General features: G+C 48.3%; 4 protein-coding genes across 8 annotated transcripts in view; 3 read left to right on the top strand and 1 right to left on the bottom strand.

The window, feature by feature from the left end:
* The window catches only part of SMG1 (SMG1 nonsense mediated mRNA decay associated PI3K related kinase), a 48,693-nt gene extending 41,027 nt beyond the window's left edge, over window positions 1-7,666 (top strand). For both annotated transcript variants that reach the window (XM_032961113.2, XM_032961114.2), the window contains exons 58-65: window positions 304-456; window positions 1,804-1,983; window positions 2,854-3,084; window positions 3,443-3,654; window positions 4,826-4,932; window positions 5,102-5,275; window positions 5,798-5,904; window positions 6,041-7,666. In XM_032961113.2, coding sequence (XP_032817004.1) covers window positions 304-456; window positions 1,804-1,983; window positions 2,854-3,084; window positions 3,443-3,654; window positions 4,826-4,932; window positions 5,102-5,275; window positions 5,798-5,904; window positions 6,041-6,118 — 1,242 coding nt within the window. In that variant the 3' untranslated portion in view covers window positions 6,119-7,666. The remainder of the gene's footprint in view (window positions 1-303; window positions 457-1,803; window positions 1,984-2,853; window positions 3,085-3,442; window positions 3,655-4,825; window positions 4,933-5,101; window positions 5,276-5,797; window positions 5,905-6,040) is intronic.
* A 1,393-nt stretch (window positions 7,667-9,059) lies between these two features.
* LOC116946172 (ADP-ribosylation factor-like protein 6-interacting protein 1) lies at window positions 9,060-13,843 on the top strand. The gene is made up of 6 exons (XM_032961111.2): window positions 9,060-9,241; window positions 10,789-10,922; window positions 11,501-11,620; window positions 12,085-12,202; window positions 12,621-12,705; window positions 13,044-13,843. The coding sequence occupies exons 1-6, from the start codon at window positions 9,200-9,202 to the stop codon at window positions 13,160-13,162; spliced, it is 618 nt and encodes a 205-aa protein (XP_032817002.1). The 5' UTR covers window positions 9,060-9,199; the 3' UTR covers window positions 13,163-13,843.
* LOC116946171 (uncharacterized) lies at window positions 13,444-18,171 on the bottom strand. Of its 3 annotated transcripts, XM_032961109.2 has the most exons (5): window positions 17,211-18,159; window positions 16,257-16,508; window positions 15,439-15,606; window positions 14,786-14,987; window positions 13,444-14,068 (listed from the first exon to the last, which is right to left on the bottom strand). In XM_032961109.2, the coding sequence occupies exons 1-5, from the start codon at window positions 17,253-17,255 to the stop codon at window positions 13,956-13,958; spliced, it is 780 nt and encodes a 259-aa protein (XP_032817000.1). In that variant the 5' UTR covers window positions 17,256-18,159; the 3' UTR covers window positions 13,444-13,955. The 3 variants fall into 3 exon arrangements, with proteins under 3 accessions (XP_032817000.1, XP_032817001.1, XP_032816997.1); XM_032961110.2 differs by having other exon boundaries at window positions 13,444-14,987; window positions 15,432-15,606; window positions 17,211-18,171; XM_032961106.2 differs by having other exon boundaries at window positions 13,444-14,987; window positions 17,211-18,163.
* Window positions 18,172-18,234: 63 nt separating this feature from the next.
* Window positions 18,235-23,870, top strand: RPS15A (ribosomal protein S15a). 2 transcript variants are annotated; one of them, XM_032961112.2, is made up of 5 exons: window positions 18,235-18,364; window positions 19,936-20,083; window positions 21,460-21,539; window positions 22,461-22,546; window positions 23,726-23,870. In XM_032961112.2, the coding sequence occupies exons 2-5, from the start codon at window positions 19,951-19,953 to the stop codon at window positions 23,817-23,819; spliced, it is 393 nt and encodes a 130-aa protein (XP_032817003.1). In that variant the 5' UTR covers window positions 18,235-18,364; window positions 19,936-19,950; the 3' UTR covers window positions 23,820-23,870. The 2 variants fall into 2 exon arrangements, with proteins under 2 accessions (XP_032817003.1, XP_075925985.1); XM_076069870.1 differs by lacking the exon at window positions 18,235-18,364 and adding an exon at window positions 18,798-19,184.
* The last annotated feature ends 444 nt before the right edge of the window (window positions 23,871-24,314 follow it).

Raw genomic sequence — 24,314 nt, 5'->3', positions numbered from 1 at the left:
AAGTACTCAATTGGGAGGATGCATAGTAATCATTGACTCCTACTGGTAGACTAATGACCACTTGCAGGCCGTTGCTATTTTCTCCTTGTGGCCGCACCGGGACAAGCTTCCATTTGGGGTCGGGGTTCCACTAGGATAAACAACTGCATTCTGGGACATTTTGGTACTTTATTGATTGAATCAAGTGCTAAAATTGGATGGGATTGTTCCTTACAATTCGAAAGTCGCACACAAACGAACGCAGTTGCAGCACCGTGAAGGTGGGGGACTGTAGTGAGAAGGGCGTGGTAATATAATTTACAGGAGCGCGTCGCAGTGCTGGAGGGCAGCATTGAGCAGAGGCTGAAGTGGGCTGGCGGGGCCAACCCCGCTCTGGCTCCCGTTCTGCAAGACTTCGAGGCGACCATCTGCCAGCGCCGCGGCACCCTGCTGACCGAGAAGGAGCGCGTGTCCAAGGTATGGCCCTCCACCTGTCCAACTGCTCTTGCACTCGCGCTTTCACTCACGCACTCAGAATCTGAATCTTGCTTTAATACTGGAGGAATCCGATGAGCTATAAAGCTCTTTTTCACATGCACTCGTACGTACGCATGCTCGCACACAAAAAAGGAAAGATCCTCCTTGCAACATTGTGGACCTTTGAGGCAAGTGCCCTTCGTGAAAACTAATTATTTAATCCAAATTTAGTGAGCACCTACTGTTATTTTAACTCTATACAGTTGTTCCTTTCAAGCATCTAAATTTGATTCAAGTATTAAGGCGTTATTTATAAGGGCGAGCGCCCTTAGAGAGAACCTATGAAGGCCAGTATGGCACACAAGCGCGTGGGTGGCCAGCACTACGCCCAATTATCTCTGTTCCCCCAGTGCTGATGTGTACACACCGCACCAGGTACTCGGTTAGGAGAGTTGACCTCGCCGAGGTCCAAGGTCGGTTCGGATCTCACTCGCCACTGATGTTAGCTGTGACTGGGAATCAAACCCTGGTCGCTGAGTTTGTAGCGCTAACCATTGTACCACCACTCCCTCCTAAAAAAAGACAACACACATTCAAACCCTAAGATCAAACAAGGACTAATCGCCATTGGCAACCACTTATTCAAGCTGATTCAACCTAAATGGCACAGGACAAAGTCACAAATTCGACGTGGATGACCATGGTAGGGTATTGAACTCAAGTCGATGAGTTAATAGCAAACCCCATACTCTGATCACAAAAACAGCACATTAACGTCAACATTTTATCCACACGCATGCAGTGACATACAGGCAGAACCGTATACATTCACAGAGTTGTAATGTAAACCGGCCGGTTAGCTCACCGGTAGCGTGAGCGGCTCGCAATCGGAAGGTTCCGAATTCAAGTCCTGTTTGGGTGTTGACTCATTCCCATCATCCTTCAGGGGTCGATAAAGTATATACCACTTTGTGCAGAAGTCAACAATGGTGGTGTTATCGGGTAGACTCACTCGTGCAATAGGAATGCAGAATTTCCACCCCTGGCCTCAGGGCTGTAAACAGGAGATGAGCACCGCCTCAATCGGGCCCAGCTCCAGCTTCTCTCGGAAGGGATGGGCCAGTAGAGTCAATGTGTGGACCACCATGACAGTGGTTTATCACTTTCGTGAGTGGATTTCAGTGGTTCTTAAAGGGACATTTGGTGGTGCAGGGCCTACACCAGCACCACCCTAGCACCGGCCCTGGCTGCAATGTCCATTAGGGCAAGAAACAACTTGGATTTTCTCATGTAAACGTATACTGAGTCATGGCCCCTTATTGCGCATGTGCAATGTGTGTGGATTAGGTGACGATGCTGTGCGGAGCGGTGCTGCACTTTGAGAGCCTGCGCACACGCACGCCCGAGTCGAGTGTGCTGGACAAGGCATGCCTGGAGCTGCTGCAGCGCTGCCAGGGATTGAGCTCCTACGTGGCACAGTGCAGCAACAGCGTCTCTCCCCTCGAACTGCAGCTGCTGCGTTGCCTGGTAACACGACCAAGACCCCCCCAGCCCCCCAGAGCTGGGCAGGCCCATTCCACAAGAAAATGTGGCCCACAGGCCCATCAGTTGAAAACCCTGCCTTTCGTAGTTACTCATGATGAACACATTTTATAAACGCAAAGGGGAAAGGTTACACGAATACATTGTTCATAACCAAACTCAAAAGGTAACGTGCACAAAATCTTTCCAGGCTTTGAGGTCCCGTGTAGTCTTGTGTGGGCTGGTTCCGGCAGGCAGCTTGGAGGATCTTACAGATCGGGAGGGATGGGGGCGTCAGGGGGGGGTGGGTGGTTCCAGAGTTGTATTAGCCAGGCAGACCCAGGGTCAAATATAATTACAGTTACAAAAGCAATGTTAACTACAAATTACAATTACATTGTGATTGCAATTCATTACAAATTATAGTCACACTTGGTATGCATCCCAGGTCAGCTGCCAGTGCCAGGCACTGCTGGCCATTGTGATGTCCACGAGACTAGCACGGCTTACCTGTTCTTAAGTGTTCACTGTAGCCCTGATCTCAGCCTTAGCCATGCCCTACTACTATGTTTGACCATTCTCTCTCGCCCTAATACAAGTGTTAGCCCCTAACCCTAACCTCAGCATTAACCGTGTTCTAACGGACCTTCATCCAGCAGTGGATTTGACTAATTCTGATTATTATGACAATGGCGAGCATGATGTTTACTCTGGTCTCAATGTGGGCATGCCTCTATCTCAGATCCCAGCTGTTTTTGACGCAACCTTTTACCTCGATTTTTAAAATGTTTTAAAGCATCTTTGCTGCAGTGTGCGCGTTTAGCCCATGGGCCCTGTCCTCAATGAGCCTCCTGATTGCCGTGCATCCCTCACTAGATGATGTCGAGCCCCCCCCAGCCCGTGGGCTCAGGGGAGTGGCTCTTAGCCGCACACCGGCACCTGTCGGCAGATCTGGCAGCATTGAGGACGGCGCAGGCAGACAAGGAGCAGGAGGCGGACGCAGCACTGGATGGCCTGCAGGAGCTAGTGGACTTGGTGAAGATGGTGCTCACGGGCCACAACAAACTTTTGTCCGACGTAAAGTACTTGCTCAAGACCATGGCTAAGGTAAGGCGAGTTCTGCTAGGGTTGAGGTGTGAGGAATTGGTGTCGAGATGTGTGAATTGTTCAAAGAGATCACCTGCTGTGTGATTGTAAAATATCACTCCCAATTTTATTTTTATTCAGGAAAGTGTAGTGCAATGGGATGTTTGGCCAATTCGTTTTTGAAGAGTGTTCACTGGTTTTCAGTTGTGTTTACTGCTTTGCTCTTTCACCCTCATCTTGGCTGCTCCTAGAGCTCTGCTGAGCACCAGAGTAGGCAGTACAACAAGGTCATTCCTTTGTTAGTCCTCAAGGAGCTTCTAACCATACAGGGCTTTGACCCTTGACCCCCCCCCCCTTTCTTCCCCTTCCCCCATGTAAGGACGAGGAAGCTGCCCTGGCGGAGGGCGAGGCGAGCCCGTACGAGGGCAGCGTGCGGGAGTTTTTGGCGCAGCACCGCGCGTGGCAGGAGAACATGCAGACCGTGCTGTTCACCGTACTGCAGGCGTGCGATCAGGCACAGGGCCGCGAGCACGTCGAGATGTTGCAGAGCATCGCGCCCAGCCTCGAGGAGCTTGCAGCACAGAGCCAGGGGTACGCACGCATGGTGCTTGTGTTTCGTGCGTTGTTACCAAATCAAACACTTTCACATTCGTGAAGTTATTATTGAGGCATTCTGTGCTTTTTTTTAATGGCGATCGATGTTAGTCTTTTAAGCGCCAAAAGCAGTTGTGTTATAATTTGAACTTATGATTTGTTGTAGATTATTTTTTTGGTCAGGTCGCCTATGTATGTTGAACCTCTTTCGCACCGGACGTGGCCAACTGTGGTAATCAGAGGCGTGGGGGAAGGGAAACGAACTAAACACAAAACGTTATTATAAAGAAATGCTGAGTAAAATATGTGTCGTACACCCCCCTTCACCCGACATAGCCAATTTATAAAGTTTTCACGTCAATAATTGTGACAAATGATATGATGTAACATAACATGGAGGATTTTTAAGATGGTGAATCTGATCTCGAAATTGATCTAGAACTGGTTTGGGGGCCAGGATTTGACTATTAAGACAATATTCTTGGTTCTTTTGGTAAAGTCATGTTGAAGGGAAACAATAAAATAATAAAATATATATATAAAACAATAACATATTTTATTATTTTACTGTTTCCCTTCAACGTGACTTTACCAAAAGAACCAAGAATATGAATCACTGCAGTCACGAAAGCTTTAAATAAAAATATTAAGACAATATCCATTAGCAGTCCTATATTGAAACACCTTGTCCTGGCAGAGTTGTCATGACAGTTTTTTGGCGCTGCTTTCACACTGCACAATATGGCCTTCTCCAGAAACCTGGAAAACCTGTTTTGTGCCCACATAAGAAGTGGGTGCATCTTAACCCTATCCCCTTGCAAGACGTATGCAAATTGCAGGGTGGGTTCTGTTCACTAAATTTCGGAAGGCGCAAGCAGTTCACATTAATTTTATTTAGAGAGGCATTTAGCGCCTTGTACTCACCGCAGAGAACTCTAGCGACACGACCTCACTCTAGAATAGCTGGCACTAAACTGTGCCACACACCCTCCCGCATGGCCTTGGGAGCCTCGGTATATCTTCCGACTTGAAGACGTACCGATCAAGATAATTTTTTATAGTTTTTTTCTTTAGATTCCATTCTGGTAACGTACACGTACGTCAGTGAAATGGGAAAAGATTAAGGCACTCCTAACGTGCCTCGCTCACTGTGTGCCCTCCACTGCAGGGTCTATCACGGCCTGGTGAGTTTCGCATCCCCGTTGGTAACGGACAGAGCCACGGAGTGTGCCAGCCCCACTCCAGCGCCAGCCCTCCCACCAAACATCTTGGCAGGTGAGATGGTCACACGATGTAGCATCCCAGCGTCTTGCAAAGGATTTTCTTCTATGAAACCAGTTGATGTGCTCACCTGGGCAGTCGGTTCGGCAATGGAGCAGTTAATGAACCTGCTGCAGGAGGTGAATCGCAGTGGCAGGTGATACTGTTGGGATCTCGTTGTCAGTGGTTCGTAGCAGCTCTGCGCCTGTGCAGAAGACCCCATCCGAGGGGCTGTCGCCCTCCGCCAAACGCGTCTCTCACAAGGGCGGAGCTGCCTCTGGAAACAGCCCCCCCGGCTCCAAGCTACCGGCCGGAACCAGCCCACGCAAGACTGCACGGGACCCCAAAACCGGGAAAGGTCCGTACGAGCACGTAACCTTTTCAGTTTGGTTTTTTAACGACTGTATTCGCATAACCTTTTCCTTGGCATTAATAAAACGTGTTCATCGTTGAGAACTGCCAAGAGCAGGGTTCTTCAACTGATGGGCCGTGTGCCGCATTTGCTTATGGAATGGCCTGCCCAGCTATGGCCTATTGAACGATTTGGCTCACGGAGATGTAAAGAGATACAGATTAGTAAAATTAAAGAAAGAGTTATGAGAACTGCAGGCAAGAGGTAAAATTGTGCTGAAAGTGAGATGAGCAAGAGGGAGGAAAGAGAACTGGTGACAAGAGGTGCACGTTAATGGTGACTCCAGGCATTCTGAAACTAAAGGACAATGTGTATATACGTGACATGATGTCATGTAGCCCCACTAACATGAAAATGTAGCCACTCTACAACATACTCTTACCGAACCTATTATCCCAGATAAGAATTGCATTCGGCATTTTGACCTTCTAGGTGTCTAATGCCCACTCTTGTGACTTGTCTCTACAGCGGTGCAAGAGCGTAACTCGTACGCGGTGAGCGTGTGGAAGCGCGTGAAGGCCAAGCTCGAAGGCCGGGATGTGGACCCCAGTCGGAGGATGACAGTGACGGAGCAGGTACAGGGCAGCGCAGCTCACACCATGGCACCGAATCCAACAGCGAGCCACTTGTGCCACGCAGCATTGCAGCGGGAGGCTTGGCCCTAATAACCCCTGCGTGTCACGTGTTTGGCTCCTGTGTCTGTGTTTACAGGTTGACTATGTCATCAAAGAGGCAACCAGCCTGGATAACTTGGCCCAGCTGTATGAGGGCTGGACAGCGTGGGTGTGAATCAACGTGGAGAACGAAAATCTGTCGGTTCAGAAGTCGGTCGGTCGGCCGTGTGGCCCGCGCTGACCCCACACCCGGCCTCCACAGCGCCCGAGGCTCAGGCTCCTCGGAAGGGGAGGGCGGCGGAGAGCAAACGCAGCCCCCTCTCCCGCCAAGTCGCAGGGAGGTTGGAGGAAAGAGCACCAGGCTGGTGCGGCCTGCTCGTCACGCCGAAGGCAAAACCCCAGAACGCCGAGTTTAGGAAAGCTACGTCTACGAGAGAGGAGTGGAGGAGGCAAAATTGCGATGGGATCGTCGTCGACACGGCAACACGTCCGCTCCCCCCTCCACGTTGCACCCTCTCGCCGTCACCCAGACAGGGGTAGTCCTGCTCAGCCTGAGGTCTTTCTTGGTGCGAAAACTCATTCTGTGATGAGGGGGTGTCCAAGTCATCAAAGACGACTTGCAAAAACCACAAGTGGGAAAACCATGAAAACACCTGCTCAAACAGGGTATATAAAAAGTTATTGCCCTGAAGTGTGTGTGTGGGGGGACGGCAGGCACAGTGGAACAGCAGATCGTAAACAAAAACTTTGCTTTAAACAGGAATCCGTTCACACAGCCCGGTGTGAAACTGGTCGCAGTAGCTGCTGGTTGTGAAGTGGTCTTGTCGAGTTGGTCTGTCCGTGAGTGCAAAAGTAAACCATCCTGTGCTGGGAGTACATCTTGTGGCAGTGATAAAAGGTGGTGCCTGCCGTGAGGAGGCAAAAGCTATTAACGTTTATATAAACAAAAACAAAAAAATATTCGTAGACATTGTGTTTGTATGCGGTACAAAGGTGGTAAATTTCTGATTTTATGTGGTCTCATAGCTTCTTGATGTTAGTGATTGGTAACAGAATGTAACTCGAGCTGTTCGTTGATCTTCGTTTAACTCGCACCAACCCCTCCTGAATCTTGACACTTGGCATATAGAGCACTGTAATCTCCGCGTGATGGTCATGTGGTCGTTACAGCAAGAGCCACCATGTCACCAGCCTTCGTAACAACAGGCATTGGCCACGTGCGTTGGAGTGTTGCCGGAATATGTAGTGCAGCCTCAATGCTTTATCGGTTGTTATTTTATTCCGAGTTAATTTAACAGCTTCTAACACTGTTACAAAGGTTCAAATTGAAATGTATTAAATGTCTCCTAATCTTTTTTTTATTTTAACGCCCCAGTGCAGATGGCGAGAGCTACTAATTAATTCAAGCGCATACACATAGCAGACACTTTATTTACGGATTCATTTTGGTTAAGTTTGAATGGTTTTCAAAACAATTACTCGCATTTTCTGGATTTGAGCGTGTGGCTTGAAGAGCTTAGCAGGCCAATGCTGCATGTCAATTCGTTTTACGTCATCCGTGACTGCCTTTGCTGGTCTTGGTTGTAAGTGGATAACACGTGGGATTTTGTGTAGCGCCTGTCCGTGCTGCGGTAGCCTATAATGCGCGTGTATATGTTCATGGCTTTAATTACGCTTAAATCTGTTTTTACATGTTCAATAAAGGATAATCACATGTACCGACGCGCCAGCTTCCTGGTCTCTTGTGATTACAGTATTGGTGCCTTGTGGAGAATTGGGCAAACAATGCATCACTTATATCTTAGTTCTTTCGGTAAAGTCACGTTGAAGGAAAACAAAATAAAATATATATAAAACAATAAAAAATTCTCACGACGTTTCGACCATAACACAAACGGTCGTCTTCAGGTGTGTCGGTTTGCATAAATTTATTTTTAAACGGTGTATTTATTTATAAAAAAACGTTAGCGCCACGCGAGGCGATTTGGCAGTTTATTTAGGACTAGTCATCTATATTCTGAAAAGAGGAGGGGGGAGACGATTTTTTTAATGTATGCTGTCTGAAAGCCACTGTAAGCGTGAACAATCAATTAAGACCTGAAATGGTTTATCAAATCTTTCAAATGATTGCTAAGATAGAATCCATCTTCTCGGTTGAAATTGTCTCTGTGCTTGTATATGTGGATAGCCTCATGAACGAATCTCTCATGGTAGCCAGATGGCTTACAAAGAACCTCTGTCTTGGAAAAGTCAATGTCATGTGAGCCTACTGAATTATAACAATGATCTGCCACGGCCGAGGTGTTGGTCCTACCGTGTTTAAGGTCTGCTGTGTGTTCACGAATGCGGTCCGAGACATGGGGTTTGGTTTCTCCAATGTAACTACTACCACAGAGGCAACTTAGTTTGTAGACACCAGGGTATTGTATGTCCGGAATCAGACGGAACCAGATCACGGATTTTATGTAATGTGTTGAAACGGACCTGGGTCTTGTGTTTATTCAAGATTTTGGAGATCTTTTTTGTGATCCCCGCAATGTAGGGTAAAGTTATGGTTTTGAAAGGCTCCTCAAGAGGGTCCTTCTTCATGGTTTGAGTGATAGCTTTGCGGATTGTATAGTCGGAGTAACCATTAGCCTTTAGAGCTTGGTGTACGTGCTTGAGTTCACTGCCTATGTGTTCCTGGTCGGATATGCATTGGGCTCTGATACAGAGTCTTGATGAGAGAATTCTTCTGTGATGGATGGTGGTGGGAATCCGGTTTCAGATAAGCATCCGTATGGGTAGCTTTCCTGTAATGCATCACTTAGTCTCCCTCCTGTGATTAAAGTAAAACAATGAACAACTACATTTTCAAGGCAAGGCTTTATAACGGGGAATTGGAGGTTTACTACAACACGTCCAGTTTGACTACCACTCGATGCCGGGCTACACATTTAGCTGGGAGATGGTACCCCCTGCGGTAGATGCAGCATGGACTGCTCCACCCCCTGCGGCCAATGTTTCCAGGCGAGACTGTACCACTCGCAGGGGGGGTGCTACGCGCGGACTTGACCACTCACGTGCGGGGGGGGGGGGTGTACTGAGCCGTTGGACTCGTGACGTAACTCCGCCGCTCTGTGATTGGCTGCGCGGCGAGAGCTCTGAAGGCGCAGTTGGGGTGTAGGCGCGGAGGTCGTGGCCGAGGCGTTTTATACTTCTCCCTTTACAGCTCCGTTTGCTCGGCTGCCGCGTTGCACTTTGAGACGCAACAACGATGGCAACGGCCGGCATGGAGATCAGCAAGGAGAACCTGCTGGTGAGCGAGCGCCGCGGTTAAGGCTGAGAGGGCGCGTGCGGGAAGCGGGCCGAAGCCACCGGATTTTCCTAGTCGCCACGCCCAGGACAGGCGCAGATTTTCGGGCAGCGTGGGAATGCCAACCTTGGAGGGTGGATGGTGGGGAGGGCGGTCGAGTCTGTCTCTCTCCGCCCTTGCAAATTAAAAAGACGCGGCCCAATTAAAATCCTATTATTTTGTGGGGTGGAATGCGTCTTGAGACGAGTGTCGTTGCCCGTCGTACACGAGTGAAGCTCTTGTGAGAAATGCGTGCAGTCTTTTTTTTAAAGCTATTTTACAGACGTCATTGCGGGTGTTACTCCCCGTGGTTTATATATTTTAACAAAAAAAATCCACGTCACCGCAGTTTGTGTCTGTGGCGTTCTCGCCGCCTTGGGGAAAACATTAATCTTGTTTCAGTTTGTGGGTGTGTAGCTACCCGGGCGCGGTAGCTACAAGGTGACTTTATATTTTTGTGTTTTTCTGGCCCGCGAACGAACACGTACGGGACAGGGCCTTGCGCTGCAGGCGGCGGCGATTTTCGGTTCCCGTTACGTCTCGCAAGGGGCGCGCGATTTGCAAAATCGCAACAGCTGTGGGTTATTTTTACTGCATTAATCATCCAATCCCTGTCGTATGAAATGCTCATTATCTCGCGGTTAATTATACTCGTCCGTGGTGTGTGGTTGGGTGACCATGTTATGATTAGTTATGGTTGACTGGAGTGTATGGTTTTTTTTAACGTGTGTGGTTTAAAATAATATTTGACCACATTTTGTGTGGTTGAGTACGGTGTATTAACCGCGGTGTACGGTTGAATGTGATGTGTGGTTGATACCGGTGAGGTCAATAGCTGGGGAGGCACTGGCACGTGTGAGAGGCGTGGCCTCACTGAGGGGGCGTGGCCTCACTTAGGGGGGCGTGTTAGACACGTACCCCTCTGAGGCAGATGTGATAGCTGCCTCTTCTGGTGCTTTTTCATTGCAGTTTCATGACGATACCAGCGAGCCTAAATATCTTTATACACATACGTGAAATAAGTTACCTGGAGTATGGAAGGCGAGGACATGAAATGAAGGGGTCTACAAACATGGCATTGGTGACACTGAGATAGTAACAGGCATGCGCTTATTGCCCGCGCTCCATCCAGTTACTGGGGGGTTGCACAATCAGAGGGGAGGCTGAGCTCGTTGCTGCCTCACCTCGTCTCTTCCTGTATTTGCAGCGGAGCTCCGCAAATTTGGCGATTTTGACTATAAAAATGATTGGAATCGTACAGAAATTACATTTATAACACAGATCAGTGGAAAAATCTTAATATTTATTTTGATTATTTTTTTTTCGTAACAGCTATTTTCATTGGAGTATGACAGGTGAGGCTTTGCCTCCCCTAACCGCACGTCCCTGGTTGATACCGATTGACCGTGGTGTATGTGGTCGATAGTGGGTTGACCGTGGTGGTGCACGACGAGTGTGTTGTGCGTGGTCGACAAAGATTAACAAGTGATGTCCGTGGTTGCCCTCTGGAGGCGGCAGAGACGGCGCGGCTGGAGGAGCAGCTGCAGCGCTGGGGGGATGTGCTGGTGGCGGCAGAGCGCGCCCTGCGCTGGGAGAAGCCCGTCTACCCCGTGGCCATCGCCGGGGCCGTCTCCCTGCTTTTCCTGTACGACCTTTCAGCACCCACTCCTTGAGCCATGCTTTAGTAATTGGCATAATGTCATTAAACTGTATCCCTCCCCTACCAACAAGTTGGGAATTGTAGAAAAATCTGTTGTTTTGTGTGCTTTATGCTTCCACGTCTCTGTGTCCAGCTTTAAACCGGCATTGACCAGCGTGAATATGGTTAAGTTACCGCTACGACCCACACTGCCATGTGTGGGCAGGCCTTCATCCAGCAATGTTTTGACAAAAGGGCTGTACATGTGTTTGTTATTTATCTAGCCGTTTTTTTCATTTATTATGTTTCTGTATTGGGCTGTTTGGCAACATTTTTTTTTACATTTATTTTATTAATTGAACATAACCTACTTCTAAATATAAAGCGTATAGCTATAGTATTCGAAGTTTAAAGAGCACCAGTGTGGTCTATAGCAAAGTTTATGCACAGCACAATTTAGTTTGTTGTTCTTGCCCCGCACCTCCGATTAGCACGGTTGGCTACGTACGAAAGAAGTTCAACGTACATACAATGCAACTGTGCTGCAGCGGTTGTTGGACTAATGCTTCATGTAATATTCACAGGGTGATTTACTGGCTGGATCCATCGCTCCTCACTGGGGTCTCCACCTTTGTGATGACGCTGTGCGTTGTGGATTTCTTGCTGCCCACCCTCACCTCCAAGTTCCTCAGCCCAAACCATTGGTGAGCTCATTGTTCCCCACTTAGGTCAATTCAAGTGTTGACACAACAGTCTACACAGCAATTGAATGGGTTGTGGTCATTACTGCTCTTCCACCTTGTCTGGAACTATCTCTCTGTGGTTGTCCATACGACGATTTCCCTGTTTAAGTATTCAAATCCAGACTCAAGACCCCTTTATTGAAGTTCATGTTTCTATGTTCTTACTACATAACACCAATACCTGTTCATCTTCTCTGCCCTGTAATGCCTTATCCCCTTCAACCAAACATCAATTATGAACCTAGTGTGCTTGCTCCATTTCTGTGCAGTATCCTGAGATATGGCTGCATTCAGACACATCATAAATCCACATTCCAATTGTAATTTACATTCGATGTTATTTTCATGATTTTTGAGGATTTTCCACCTTTGTGTGACTGCTGATGCAGAACTGAAACTTAGTTTGTGCTTTTGCCCCTCCCCAGGACCACAGACAAGCAGCAGCACTTCAATGATGTGTGCAAGCAGCTGGCAAACCTGCGACGTAGGCTGTATGGCTGGGGACTCCGGCTGCAAGACCTGCGCGAAGAGAAGCCTCTCGTGGTAAACACAACTGTTTCCTCGGCGTACAAACGTCTGGAGTTGTGTACTTGCGTATTAACTAAATGCTGAGAACAGTTAACGTAACAACATGAAGGAGGAAAAGGGACCAAGCGAGGGAAGGAGAGAAGACGAGGTGTGAAAGCACGGTTCAAGAGGAAAGTTTGGAGGAGAGACTTGCATGCAGACAGAGGACCAGCCAGTTGCCTTGCGAGAGAGTTCAAGAGGTTAGGGAGGGGGGTGGGGGCAGCAAGGAGGGCAGAGCCCATTGAGCTGTGTGCAGGCGAATGTATGAATGATGCACGTCTGCAGAAGCCTCATTAAACACATCCATTGTGCGAGATTTCACGTGATATCTGACCGTTCGTATTACATACTAAAGTAAGATGCATTGCTTTACCTCTTGTTCATTGGTGTTCAGTACCTGGCCACTGTGACCGTGGGCCTGCTTGTTTTGGCGTGGATCGGGGAGCAATTCCATAATCTACTCCTGACCTACATGCTGGGTGAGTGGTTGTGTACAATACTTGCCTCGGGCATTTACAGTGACTTTGAAGTTGCTATGACAGTGCTCCTGTAGATAATTAAATATATAGATACTGCTGGGTTAGCGGGTCATCCAGGATATTCCCATCATAGCCATGATCAAACCAGTACTGGATAAATACCTCCCCAAGCCATCACCATGTCCCGTGATCCTCCGATGTTATGGAGTTTAACGAAGAACTTCATTTGGTATACGTACATAAAATAAGTGACATTTCACCAAGTGATTACTGCCTGCTGACTTCACGTGTGCTATAGACAAGTCTCATGCTCTCTCCCTTTCTGGTTTGTGCTGCAGTCATGTCCTTGCTGCTGCTGCCTGGCCTTAACCGCCACGGCGTGCTTAGCAAGTACGTGGGCATGGCACGTGACAGGATAAACACACTGCTGAAACGCAAGGATGCCAAGCGTGAGTAAAGAATACCGGCCAAGGACTCCTGCCCAGCCTCCCCCACGCAGCTTCTGCAGCTTATTTTCATGTTAAGCCATTATCAACATTCATCCCCAGTCATCGCCACGCGTAACATTCGTCAAGAAACGGGACATCCCAGTGTCTGATGAGAAAGCCTTGTGACCCATAGCTTAGACCTTGCTAGAAAGTTTTTTGAATGGTGTGTGTGCAGTTTAATTTGTTTACCAAAGATGTACGGTGCATGCTAATTGTGAGTCGTAAAGTGTAGCACGTGTAACTTTTCAGGTAGGTTTTGGCTGTTTTGTATTTTCTGTAGCTGGATTTGCCCTGAGGAATTGTTTATCATCCAACATTTCAAGGCAGTTGTCACACAACAGATGGCATAAAGTCAGACAAAAGCCATCCAATCTGAAATGCATTGAATTTACTACTCAGTGCTAATATACTGTACGTGGTGATGTAATTTAATTTGCTTTCGCGAGTGTCCATATTGCGCACCACTTTTGCAGTGCTGCTCACGCGATACGAAATTCTTGAGCTTCTTTTTTAATCGCACAACAGTTTTACTATTAATATTGCAGAAATCAAGTGAGCTTGTTAAATCATTTATCAAAAAGCATGGTTGTTATAGTTTTTTTTTTATCAATCATTTATCGCATCACATTAAAAGTTTCGTGAATGTTAAATTGCCTACGTTCTCCTGTCTCGACGTGTGGTATTGGCAAGCAGCTCTTGGATTTTTCAATAAAGGTATAAAGTGCAAGTGCCATTGGCTTGGCTGAGTGTTGGCCAAGGTCATTAGGACTGGTTGCCAGACGGCTCCTGCCTCGTGTGCAGCCTCTGCTGTTGCAGGATGATGTTGCCCGACACCCTCTGCGTCTGCCGGGTGGGTTTCCCAGAAACCACCTCTCCTGCAGGGCAAGAGATGACGTCACATGTGTGCTTGCACAACAGAGGGAGCTGCTTAAATAGTCAAATTGGTTTTGTTACTTTGGATTTATATTTATTCTTCTGCTTATGACTGACTGTCTCTAATATAAACGCCATTTTTTTTGTAGTGTCTTGAGATGCAGTCACAGCGGCTATATGAATCAAAATTATTTTGTATAATTGTATTTGATAAACATGAGATATCTCTAGGGCTGTCCTGGGTTAAAGATATGAAGTTAAAACAGCATGAGCAACACCAATTTGAACAATGAAAAGTATTTAAAATAAATAACTTGGGTGAAGCAGCACAGTTTTAATGTTTTCCAACGAAGCTTGAAAGGTAATGCATACATTTTATCCATCTCTATATAACATGGGGTCAGGATATCCATTATAAAGATCGTATAGAAATACATTTTTAATATAATGTTAGGTTGCTATGAGGGATATAGAACACCGGCCCATTTATAAGGGGATTGCCCAATAAAAAGGCGACGATGTAAAATTTCGTACACCATGTGACATCTCATGCAGCTCGGAACGTAAAGTTCTTGCTATTTGTAGGACAGAAGCATGTCTACGCGTGACTTTTCTTGATATCTGCTGGCGCACAACTTTCAAAGTGGAAGACACGTACAGGAAAGACTTAAGCGTGAGCCTTGACATGCTGGCAGTGGTCGCGCAAGTGTTAGCCTCACCCGTGAGGATATTGTGCTGGTGCCGTGGGAGAGGAAGGCCTGCGCTGGGCGTGCGAACCGGCGTGTCGCCGTGGCTGTGCATCACCGTGTAGGTGGTGTGGTACGGAGGTGCCCACCGCTGCGGGGTGGTCACCGTCCACATGTCCACGCCGGTCGTGTTGTGCTGCCAGTTTTTGATGCCAGCTCGCCGAAGCACGTGGTACTAGGGTAGCACATTTTGAAGTTGGAAAGAAAGTTGACAAACACGAGGTTTTAGAGGTGTTTTCAGTGTCATGTGATGAGACAAACTATCCATTCACAACCTTCCATATGAGAGAATGTTCCAAAGAAATGGGACTGCTGTCATCCCTGATATCCCTTAAAATGACGTCGTATCCCCACAGCAGAGGAGCACTTTCTCATCTGCCTGATACAGAATGTTCATGAAATTACACTCAAACTGATACATTGATTCTCCTAGCTGAAATTGAGACATTAATTGCAGAACAAATTTTGACCTGATGGATTTTTTTTGCTTGAGAACCTTATTTAATCACAGATGGCTGAAGCATAGATTCAAACCAAGGATCTCAACGGTGCCAGCTTAGTACTCTGACCTCTGAGATAATGGGTTGTAGAATCCCACGTGCTTATACCAATGCTTTACCGCACACCAAGGTGAGCTGCTTGGGCCTGAACTCCTCCCAGTTGTGGGTGCGTGGAGGGTGGTCGGGTAGCCCGGCCGACAGCTGAACGCTGGAGTGGTGGTGCAGAGATGGAAACATTCCCGGCCGTGGCTGGGCCGGCAAGGGACGCTCATCCCAGCTTCTCCCAGAGTAGAACTGCATACCAGACACAAGTAGACATGACAACTCGTGCAAGGAAGCTATGCACGTAAGCACGTGAATGTAAACATTGTTGGTGCTGGCAATGGTGATTCGTTTCCAAGTAAGAGATAAAGTCGGACTGCACGAGAGCTTGGGTTCCAGGTGTGTGACCATGCACCACCACGCACCCACAGGCTGGCAATGAGGATTTTGATGTTGGAGACCAATGCAGAAACATGCGTTAAGATAGGATTATTTGGCTCCTATACATTTCCACATGATAAACTGCTTCGTTGAGCTATCATTTGTTGAAAGGTCACTTCTGAAAAATAAGGTCGTAGCTCACTTGGCTTTACTTGGTAAAATAAAAAAATATTTTGGTTGTGTTTAAATATATTTTAAAAGTGATTTGCTTATCTTTCCCATACTATGCACTCCTATCGTGCTTCTGTATTGTTGTAAAGTTCTGACCTGCATTTATTGGACATCTGTGAAAAAGAGCTTCATAGCTCATCAGATTCCTCTAGTATAAATAAACATTCTGATTCTGGTCTCGTGGCTTTCGGCCTCGACCTTGCACTTCCTGGGTCCTGGCCGTGAATTCATGACTGCCCACACTCATGCCCGCATGTGCCCACAACCGCGGGACAAAACAGGGCACCCACATGGCGATGGCTGGTGCGGAACTCCTGTCCCAGCGACGAGCCCCCAAGCGAGAGGGTGGAAGCGTGCATGGGCCGCGCTCCCCGCCGCTTCCCCTTGCCGTCCGCGAGCCCCGGAGGTCCGCGCGACCGGTTCGACTTCGCATCCTCCAGCAGCAGCAGCCACGAGCCCGAGTCCGTCAGCGCCGCGCGGGTGCTGCTGCCAAGCCCGGCGGCGCAACGCGGCCTCACGGCTCCACCGCGGCCTCCCTGCTGCTGCAGCGGCACCGACGATGGCGGCAGAGCAGGATTGAGGATGAGGTTGGGGGTCACTGCTCTCCAACTATGTATGTTGAACTTCTTTCGCATCGTATGTAGCCAACCACGCTAAACACAAAGAGCAGTTCTCAAGAAATGAGTTTTCAATCCTGATGATTTAAATAGTGCCATAGCTCCAGCGGCTGCCTAATATCGGATGAAAGAGCGTTCCAGACGGCCGCAGAAGCGCATCTGCAAGCAGCCAGGACAGCGCCGCGCGGGTTCCGTCACGTGCCACATCTAGTCCAGTAGATGTGGCACGTGACTGCGGTAGTCCCTCGGTTAACATTTTTAATCCGTTCCGCAGAAAACTACCGTCGACCGAAACAACTGTTCATCGAATTACACGGAAGAAAAACAATTATTATGGAAAATACGAAATTGTTTGAACAAACTCAACTGTAATAGTACTTTTGATTTAAAGCTTTCGTGACTGCAGGGATTCATATTCTTGGTTCTTTCGGTAAAGTCACGTAGAAGGAAACAATAAAATAAGAAAAATATAAAACAATAAAATTCTCACGACGTTTCGACGTTTTGACGTCGTCACACATCGTCACAAATGTCTGACCCCCCCCCCAGGTGCGTGACGTCATTTATGGACGGCCCCTTACCCCGACAGACCCGGCTGAATTTCGGCCCTGCCCTTGGGACCCTTACCTTGGATGCCCTTCCATCGTCTCTTCCCAGCTCCCCCGTGTCCATGTCTCCTCTCTCTGCTCCCTGGTTCTCCTGCCTCCTCTCTCCCAGATCTCCCTTCTCCCTGGTGTCCCTTCACTCCCTGGGACCTCGTGCTCTGTCCCTGGTCTTGCGTGCTACCATAAACACCAGAAACCCCACTGCTCCTTGATCTGAGACCCTGGTCCCACGTCTCTCCCCCTTCTCTCTCTGATCCCTTCCCTGTCCTCTCTCCCGTGCACCCTCTCTCTCGCTCTACCCTAGCTATTCACCTCCTCTCCCTATACCGTCTCCCTTCCCTGTCTACCGTTGCCCTTGCTCTTGCCTCGCCGCCTCTTCACTCACCTCTTCCTCTCTGTCCTAGATCTATCTCTCTCCCGTACTCTCTCGCTGCTCCACTCTTCCGATCTCCCCTTCTCTGCCCCGTCTGTTGTCGCTGTTGTCAGGGAAACCGGACGCGCACACCGCCCCTCCACCTTCACCCCCACCCCACAACTCTATAAATTAATCGATTCATTAATACCTCGTGGGATGGAGGGTGAGCGCTAACTCACAGCCCTTGTCAATCTACTGCTGGATGATGATGGCAGTAGTGACGGATTGTGAAAAAATAACTGGGAACTCCCCACGCCGTGTTTGATGGGGGGGGGGGGGGTCATTTGACCATACTTCCCCGCGCGGGTCAGTGCAAGTCGGTGAAGTTCGGGTGTCGCTCGCCACTGATGTTAACCGTGCTCCGGGAATCAAACTAACAGCCGGATTCATTGCGCTCACCACAGCGCCACCGCTCCTGTCTGAATAGGCAATCTACGATTAATCGATTAATACGATTCTCTCGTTCACGATTTCAAATCGTGCGTGTTGGCGATAACTTTGTCTGCGTGCAGCTGTGCCGGTTATCACGCGACGATTCCTTTAAGGCAGCATCCACGCTCACCCCCAGCTCAGCCCGCAAAAAATTATAATCGATTAAGTAATCTAATAAATTATAGGAATCGCGGGAGATCGATACGTTCCGAATCGATAGCGGGTGTGCTCGTGACGTCACGGGGACGGTGACCGCCCCCCTCCTCTCCCTCTCTCCCGTGATGCTTCGCGCGCCCCTCGGCCTCTCTTTCCGCCATCGCTGAGGCGCGGTGAGTACCGCGGTCGCCATCCGCTTCGCATCGCGGCCATCCTGGGGTCGGCGTCGCCTCCCGCGCACCCTCTCGCTCCCCAACACCTCGGCGCGGCGTCCGCGCGGCGAATGGGCGGCCCGATGAGGCCGCGGAGAGCGAACGACGAGCCGAGAGCGGCGGCGGATGGCGGCGGGGGGAGGGTGGCGGCCGAGCCACCGCCGGCGCTGGGCCGTTTGAGATGGCGGCGATGAGCGCGCGGGGTGGTGGTGGTCGCGGCTCTACCCCAATGCCTCTCCGCTGCTGTTCCTACAACTCGCTGTTCCTGCTTCCCGTGGCGAGGGGGTGGACAGCGTCTCACCTCTCCTACGTCCCTCGCACTACCCCTCCTCCCCCATGCGTTTCACTGTCCGCCACCCACCTCCAACCCTGTCTCCTTCCCTGCTGCACTTCCTTCACCTCCTTGCTCTCACCGCCTGTTCTCGTCTCTGTCGCCACCCGCCTCCTCCTCCTCCGCCACTCGGGGCTTGATTTCTCACTCGGGGTTATTCCTCCCGGCTCGCCTCGGTCGGCTGGAGTTAGGCCGCACGTGAGCCATCGGCCATAGCGATGTAGGGGGGGGGCAGTATCGTGCCACTGGATGTGTGGTGATGCGTCCACAGCTGCAATGAAGAAGGCCTTGGCGCGCCGCACGTGTTCGCTTCCCTATCGGCCTGGTGGTGGTGGCCGCCACTTGTAGTCGCTTACGAATCTGCTCCGCTCTCAGCCATTTCGTTTGCGTGCTAGTGCTCCACTTTCATACCCATGCGAGTTGAGCCGCTACGATCTGCGTGTCTTTGAAGTGAGACTCGCGCGCCCTCCCCCCTTCACCCCACACTGTTCGGTTCTTACGTATTGGCAGCAATGTGTCCATGGGCTTAATTCTAATGTCCGAGGTCTGCTAGCCACGAGAGGGGCTTCGGGAGAACCTTGGTGTGATTTTGCTGTTCCTCTCCTGTTGACGGAGCTATAGTTTGGGTTGTATAGACGCAGTCGCATTGCTCTGGCGTGTCCTGTAATTGATCTCTTGAATCTATGTACCTCAGTTTCTGGGCCTCTTCTTTGAGTCTGTATGTGAGTGTATTTCTGGATGGGTTAGTTCAGTAGGTCGACTCGGCCTCAAATGAGTACGTGGTGCGATGCGTAAACATTGCCACTAGGTTACAAAGACGGCCGGGCGTGGTGCTGGTCACCCACCCCCTCGTGTGGTCTGTACTGGCTCATAGGTGCTCGCTAAGGGACTTTCTCTTAGTCTTAAGGCTATGCGGGGGGGGGCGTTAACTGTGGTGCATGGTTGGGATTGTATGGCCACCCCGTTGATGAAGATGTGGTTCAGCATCCACCTCTTGATGGCCTAATTCGGTTAATTGTGACACGAGTGTTTGAGAGGAATGTCAAAGCCAGGAGATGCGATATTTGTCTCGAATTCGTTTTTAAACCCAGAGATCCAAACATCGCACCTCCAATTAAAATGCTACTAGCATGGTGCTGCGGGTCACGGGGGTGCATTGCTTTTGAACACGTGTCTCCCTCCTACCCATGTGTGCGTGCAGCCCCCTGCAGGCAACATGGTGCGCATGAACGTTCTGGCCGATGCGCTCAAGAGCATCAACAATGCCGAGAAGCGTGGCAAGCGGCAGGTGCTCATCCGGCCCTGCTCCAAAGTCATCGTCAAGTTCCTCACCGTCATGATGAAGCACGGTGAGAGCCCCCCCCCCATGCCTACATTGGTAATCAATCCACTGCTAAATGAGGGAGCGGTTTGGGACAGGGGTGCCAGGTATCACAAACACGCAATGATGAGACATAATCTGCGTTCTTCGCTGATTTCTGATGACCTCATGTTTATCTGAGCGTGGTCACCTATAGTTTGTGCGGATGTATTTTTTTTTCAGTTGTGTAGCTTCGCGTGTGATCGCTTTTGTAAGTTTGTGGCGAATGGTTGCAAATGTAGGTACATTCTGCTCCACATGAAATTTATTTGGTTTCCTCTGTCCCGTTGATGTCTGGAATTATTGGCTGTAAATAATTTTACAGCTAATAATTTCAAAGTAATTATCTTGCAGTGCTAATGATATGTACATTACAGCTCTGTGTCAGGCCACTGCTGGATGAGGCCCTTACCCCATGCAGTTGCAGGTCATGGAGGTTATTTGATCATACTTCACGCGAGTCAGTTATGAGTTAAAGGCAGGGGCTGCATAAGATGTGGGATCAGAGATGTACTGCACAATTACTGATTTTCCCACCCTGACCACTGCTGGCCTCCACACAGCTCCACAGCCTGTAACAACCAGGCATTCATCGTGGTCACCCACACCAGCACTCGGCAGTCTCAAGCCTGCTTTGCTTCTGAGATCAGACATACTCCAGTTGAATTGTCATAGGCCATGATACACTAGGTTATTTTTTTGGCACCAATCGCATTTACTGTGGCAATTTGGTAGAGCCGTGGAGTGTCGGCGTTGTGTATAGCCAATGACGAGGTTTGCTTCGCACAGTGGTCTACAAGAGCACACGAACTTGTGACCTCTGTCTTTTATCTGATTGGAAGTTGTCCACCCAGTGGTCAAATTGGTCTGGGTGTATTCAGTTATATATTTTTTACAACAGACGACAATGTGGCCACTATTCCAAGTGAAGTAGTAATCTCCCAAGCATATCACTGTCTTAAACACCATGGGAACTAGTGTAAACTGAAGGGGGGGTCTGTGGGTTTGCCATTTACCAGCGAATGTGGATTTATATCTAAGCAGGACTGCATAACAAGTTGCTGTACATTAAGTCAGTTTGTTGAGACAATCGTAATCAGACGACAACCTGAATGCTCTTGAGACTACACCTAAATGGGCAGGGAGTTGACAGCACAGATAACTGGGGGAATGTCGGCGTTGTGTATAGCCAATGACGAGGTTTATATCTCTTGGATGCAGCACTGTAGTGTACTTTGTAATTCATAAAAAATGTTCTCTTATTTCTGCAATGGCTTTTGCACGAAAACATCTCTTTTATATTTTCATGTGTTAAGTGATAGAGGCTCCAGAGACTTGCTCTCATTGATGTCTCTGCTCAACCAGGTTACATTGGAGAATTTGAGATCATCGACGATCACAGAGCAGGGAAAATTGTCGTCAACCTCACCGGCAGGCTCAACAAGGTAAGAGGTGGACTTTGGTTGCATTACAACTACAGCCACGTTTTAATAAAGTAACAATTTACAGCTACGTCAATGCTAGTGGATAAAAGCCTGCTGTCAGCTACGGGTGGGGTTTGGATTTTACTTCACGCTGGTCAGTGTGTTGAAGTTGGCCCTGGACCGGTTTGGATATCACACCCCACTGCTGTTAGCCATCGCTGGGAATCTAAGCCATGTCACCAGATTCATAGTGCAGTGTGCTAACAACTATGCCACAACTTCACATTTTAGAATATACAATGTGTTTTTTTTAACTCTCTTAAATTACTAAGAGTGGGAATATTTTCTAATGAGACCCAAGGTCAAAATCGGTCTAGAGTTTATTTGCTGATACAAATGCTGATGAATGTTGGTCTGGAAAGGCAGAATGCTAATGGGGTAAAAGTAGCGTTTTTTAATCTACGTCAGGGGTGGGGAACGTCCGGCCCGCGGGCCATATAGGGCCCGCGAAATAATTTAATCTGGCCCTGCCAAGGCAACCGCAGGCGGGATTCGAAATTCAATAAATCTAGGAGCAAACCTGGAAAATCAGTTGCAAGTAGCAACATCATCAATACCAGCTAACATCACATGCCTCACCAAAGAGAAGCAGTTCCAGCCATATCATTAGGGGTGAGTTAATTAGAATGTTTGACCAAATATAACAGGCACATTTTTAAGTTGATAATTTTGTATGGCCTACGAATGATGTTATAAATATCCAAATGGCCCCTGGCAGAAAAAATGTTCCCCACCCCTGGTCTACGTAGAGACACTGAATGGCATTCTGCTTAATTACGATTTTACCCATAATTCTCCCAAGATAATGCTTTACAAGTTGTTGTGCAGCCACACAGTAGTAAGGCCATAACCAATGGCGACGGTGTCTTTCCTTTAATGCAGTGTGGAGTCATCAGCCCCAGGTTCGATGTGCAGATCAAGGACCTGGAGAAGTGGCAAAACAACCTCCTGCCCTCCAGACAGTTTGGGTGAGTTGGGACTTCTTTTGGCAAGGTTGGCTAAGTGAGACACGAAATAAGTTCTATATACATACATTGCTTGACTTGCTTTAGTATCTTAAGTATTTGTCCTGCTGGCCCATGGTCCCTTGAGCATGTAGGATTTCTGGCCACATTGTGAGGGTAATTTGCTTTGTTGTAGCAGAAGTATAGTTGTAGTCTGACTAACCTAGTTACTAGTTTAATTGCGTGGTTTTAAAGTTTTTATGTAGGCTACTATTTATATACAGGGTCCCTTGGTTTTTTGATGGGTGTATAAAACAAAGTTTGAGCAATCTTTCCCCTGCTGTATCATCATACAAGTCAAACATCGATCTACAGCATTGATGAAATCTTGTTTAGACCAATGTGATAGTGTTGCAGCTGCAATATTTGTGTGGGGTGAAACAACAGCACGTTTAGATTGAGGAGCAACTTGAAGAGACACGCAATGATGAGACATAATCTGCGTTCTTCGCTGATTTCTGATGACCTCATGTTTATCTGAGCGTGGTATTTTGCTCGTTTTACATCTGTTTGTGGTAAATTTGTTGCACATTTAGGTACATTCTGCTCAACTTGAACTTTATTATTCTCCTGTTCTACATTTATTTTTGTACCATTTCAAACTTGTTTTGGGGATTATGGAATTAACTACATTGTCACTGTTGCGCAATCTAAAAAAGCTATTCTACTGCAGTGTTCATTATGGGCACATCGCAGCCCCTTTATCAAGCCACATTGCTGGATGAGGGCCTCCCCATGCTCTGGGTCTTGTGGCTTATTTGACGATACGTCACCATGCTGGTAGTTGCATTTGGTGAAAGCAGACATTGAAGCAGAGAAATACAGGAGAACATCTACGTTGAACTTCGTATGTTGAACTTCTTTCACATCATACGCAGCCAAATGAGACCAATTTTAATGCCGTCCACTACGTTGCCCTGTAACGTTTAACAATGGTTTGTGCATGGTGGCCACCCATCCAAGCACTATCCAGGCTCAACCTGCTTAGCTTCCAATATAAAAGCCCAGGTGTATTCTGGGTTATTTGGTTATAGGCAGAACTGTTCACGGTCATAGTTTGTATTGGCCTGGTTTTTGCTCTTCAGGGTCCGTGTTACCCTCTGCTTGTTCCTGACTCTGATCACTTCTCTCTCTCTCCGACAGCTACATTGTGCTGACCACGTCTGCTGGCATCATGGATCATGAAGAGGCAAGGCGCAAACACACAGGAGGCAAAATCCTGGGCTTCTTCTTCTGAGCCGTCCGTGCACTGTGTGGAACAGAATAAACGTCACCATTTACAACTCTCCTCTCTCGTGCGTGCATTTTAACTTATACTGGCTGCTGTTGCGATGATCGAGCATAAACCATCGCGTGAACGCCTGGTCATCCTATAAGTGGCTTTTGGCTAGCCACCGAACAAAAATCAGTCACTGCATCCGCCGCATGTTTTCAGATGCGCTTTTGCAGCCGTCTCGAATGCTCTTCCGATATTAGGAAGCCCATTGGAGCTTTGCTAAATTCATCCAAACTAATTTCTTTAAAGCTGCTTTTTGTGTTTAGTTCTTCCCCGGCACCTCCGATTAGCACGGTTGGCCACGGACAGTGCGAAAGAAGTTCAAATCAAACTTTAATCAAAGTACTAGAGTGGTGCCCCGGAGATCGAACTTAATTCGTTCCAGAAGGCCATTCGAACACCGATTTGTTCGAACACCGAATTAATTTTCCCCATAATTAATGTAAATGACATTAA

This window comes from Petromyzon marinus, chromosome 26, assembly GCF_048934315.1.
Source record: "Petromyzon marinus isolate PM22_M1 ecotype Great Lakes invasive population chromosome 26, UKy_Petmar_22M1.pri1.0, whole genome shotgun sequence".
Classification (NCBI taxonomy): Eukaryota; Metazoa; Chordata; class Hyperoartia; order Petromyzontiformes; family Petromyzontidae; genus Petromyzon; species Petromyzon marinus.
Note: the sequence above shows the minus strand (reverse complement) of the source record. Positions and strands in the feature narration are given on the sequence as shown.

What these genes read in the sequence shown, in the direction of transcription:
- LOC116946172 (XM_032961111.2), top strand. Translation starts at nt 9,200, where the DNA reads ATGGCAACGGCCGGCATGGAGATCAGCAAGGAGAACCTGCTG. An exon ending in TCAGCAAGGAGAACCTGCTG is followed by an intron (nt 9,242 to 10,788) that starts GTGAGCGAGCGC and finishes TGCCCTCTGGAG; the next exon opens with GCGGCAGAGACGGCGCGGCT. An exon ending in GCCGTCTCCCTGCTTTTCCT is followed by an intron (nt 10,923 to 11,500) that starts GTACGACCTTTC and finishes TAATATTCACAG; the next exon opens with GGTGATTTACTGGCTGGATC.
- LOC116946171 (XM_032961106.2), bottom strand. Translation starts at nt 17,255, where the DNA reads ATGGACACGGGGGAGCTGGGAAGAGACGATGGAAGGGCATCCAAG. An exon ending in TCCGCACCAGCCATCGCCAT is followed by an intron (nt 15,607 to 16,256) that starts GTGGGTGCCCTG and finishes TCTGGTATGCAG; the next exon opens with TTCTACTCTGGGAGAAGCTG. An exon ending in GGCCCAAGCAGCTCACCTTG is followed by an intron (nt 14,988 to 15,438) that starts GTGTGCGGTAAA and finishes GTGCTACCCTAG; the next exon opens with TACCACGTGCTTCGGCGAGC.
- RPS15A (XM_032961112.2), top strand. Translation starts at nt 19,951, where the DNA reads ATGGTGCGCATGAACGTTCTGGCCGATGCGCTCAAGAGCATCAACAAT. An exon ending in TCACCGGCAGGCTCAACAAG is followed by an intron (nt 21,540 to 22,460) that starts GTAAGAGGTGGA and finishes CCTTTAATGCAG; the next exon opens with TGTGGAGTCATCAGCCCCAG. An exon ending in CTGCCCTCCAGACAGTTTGG is followed by an intron (nt 22,547 to 23,725) that starts GTGAGTTGGGAC and finishes TCTCTCCGACAG; the next exon opens with CTACATTGTGCTGACCACGT.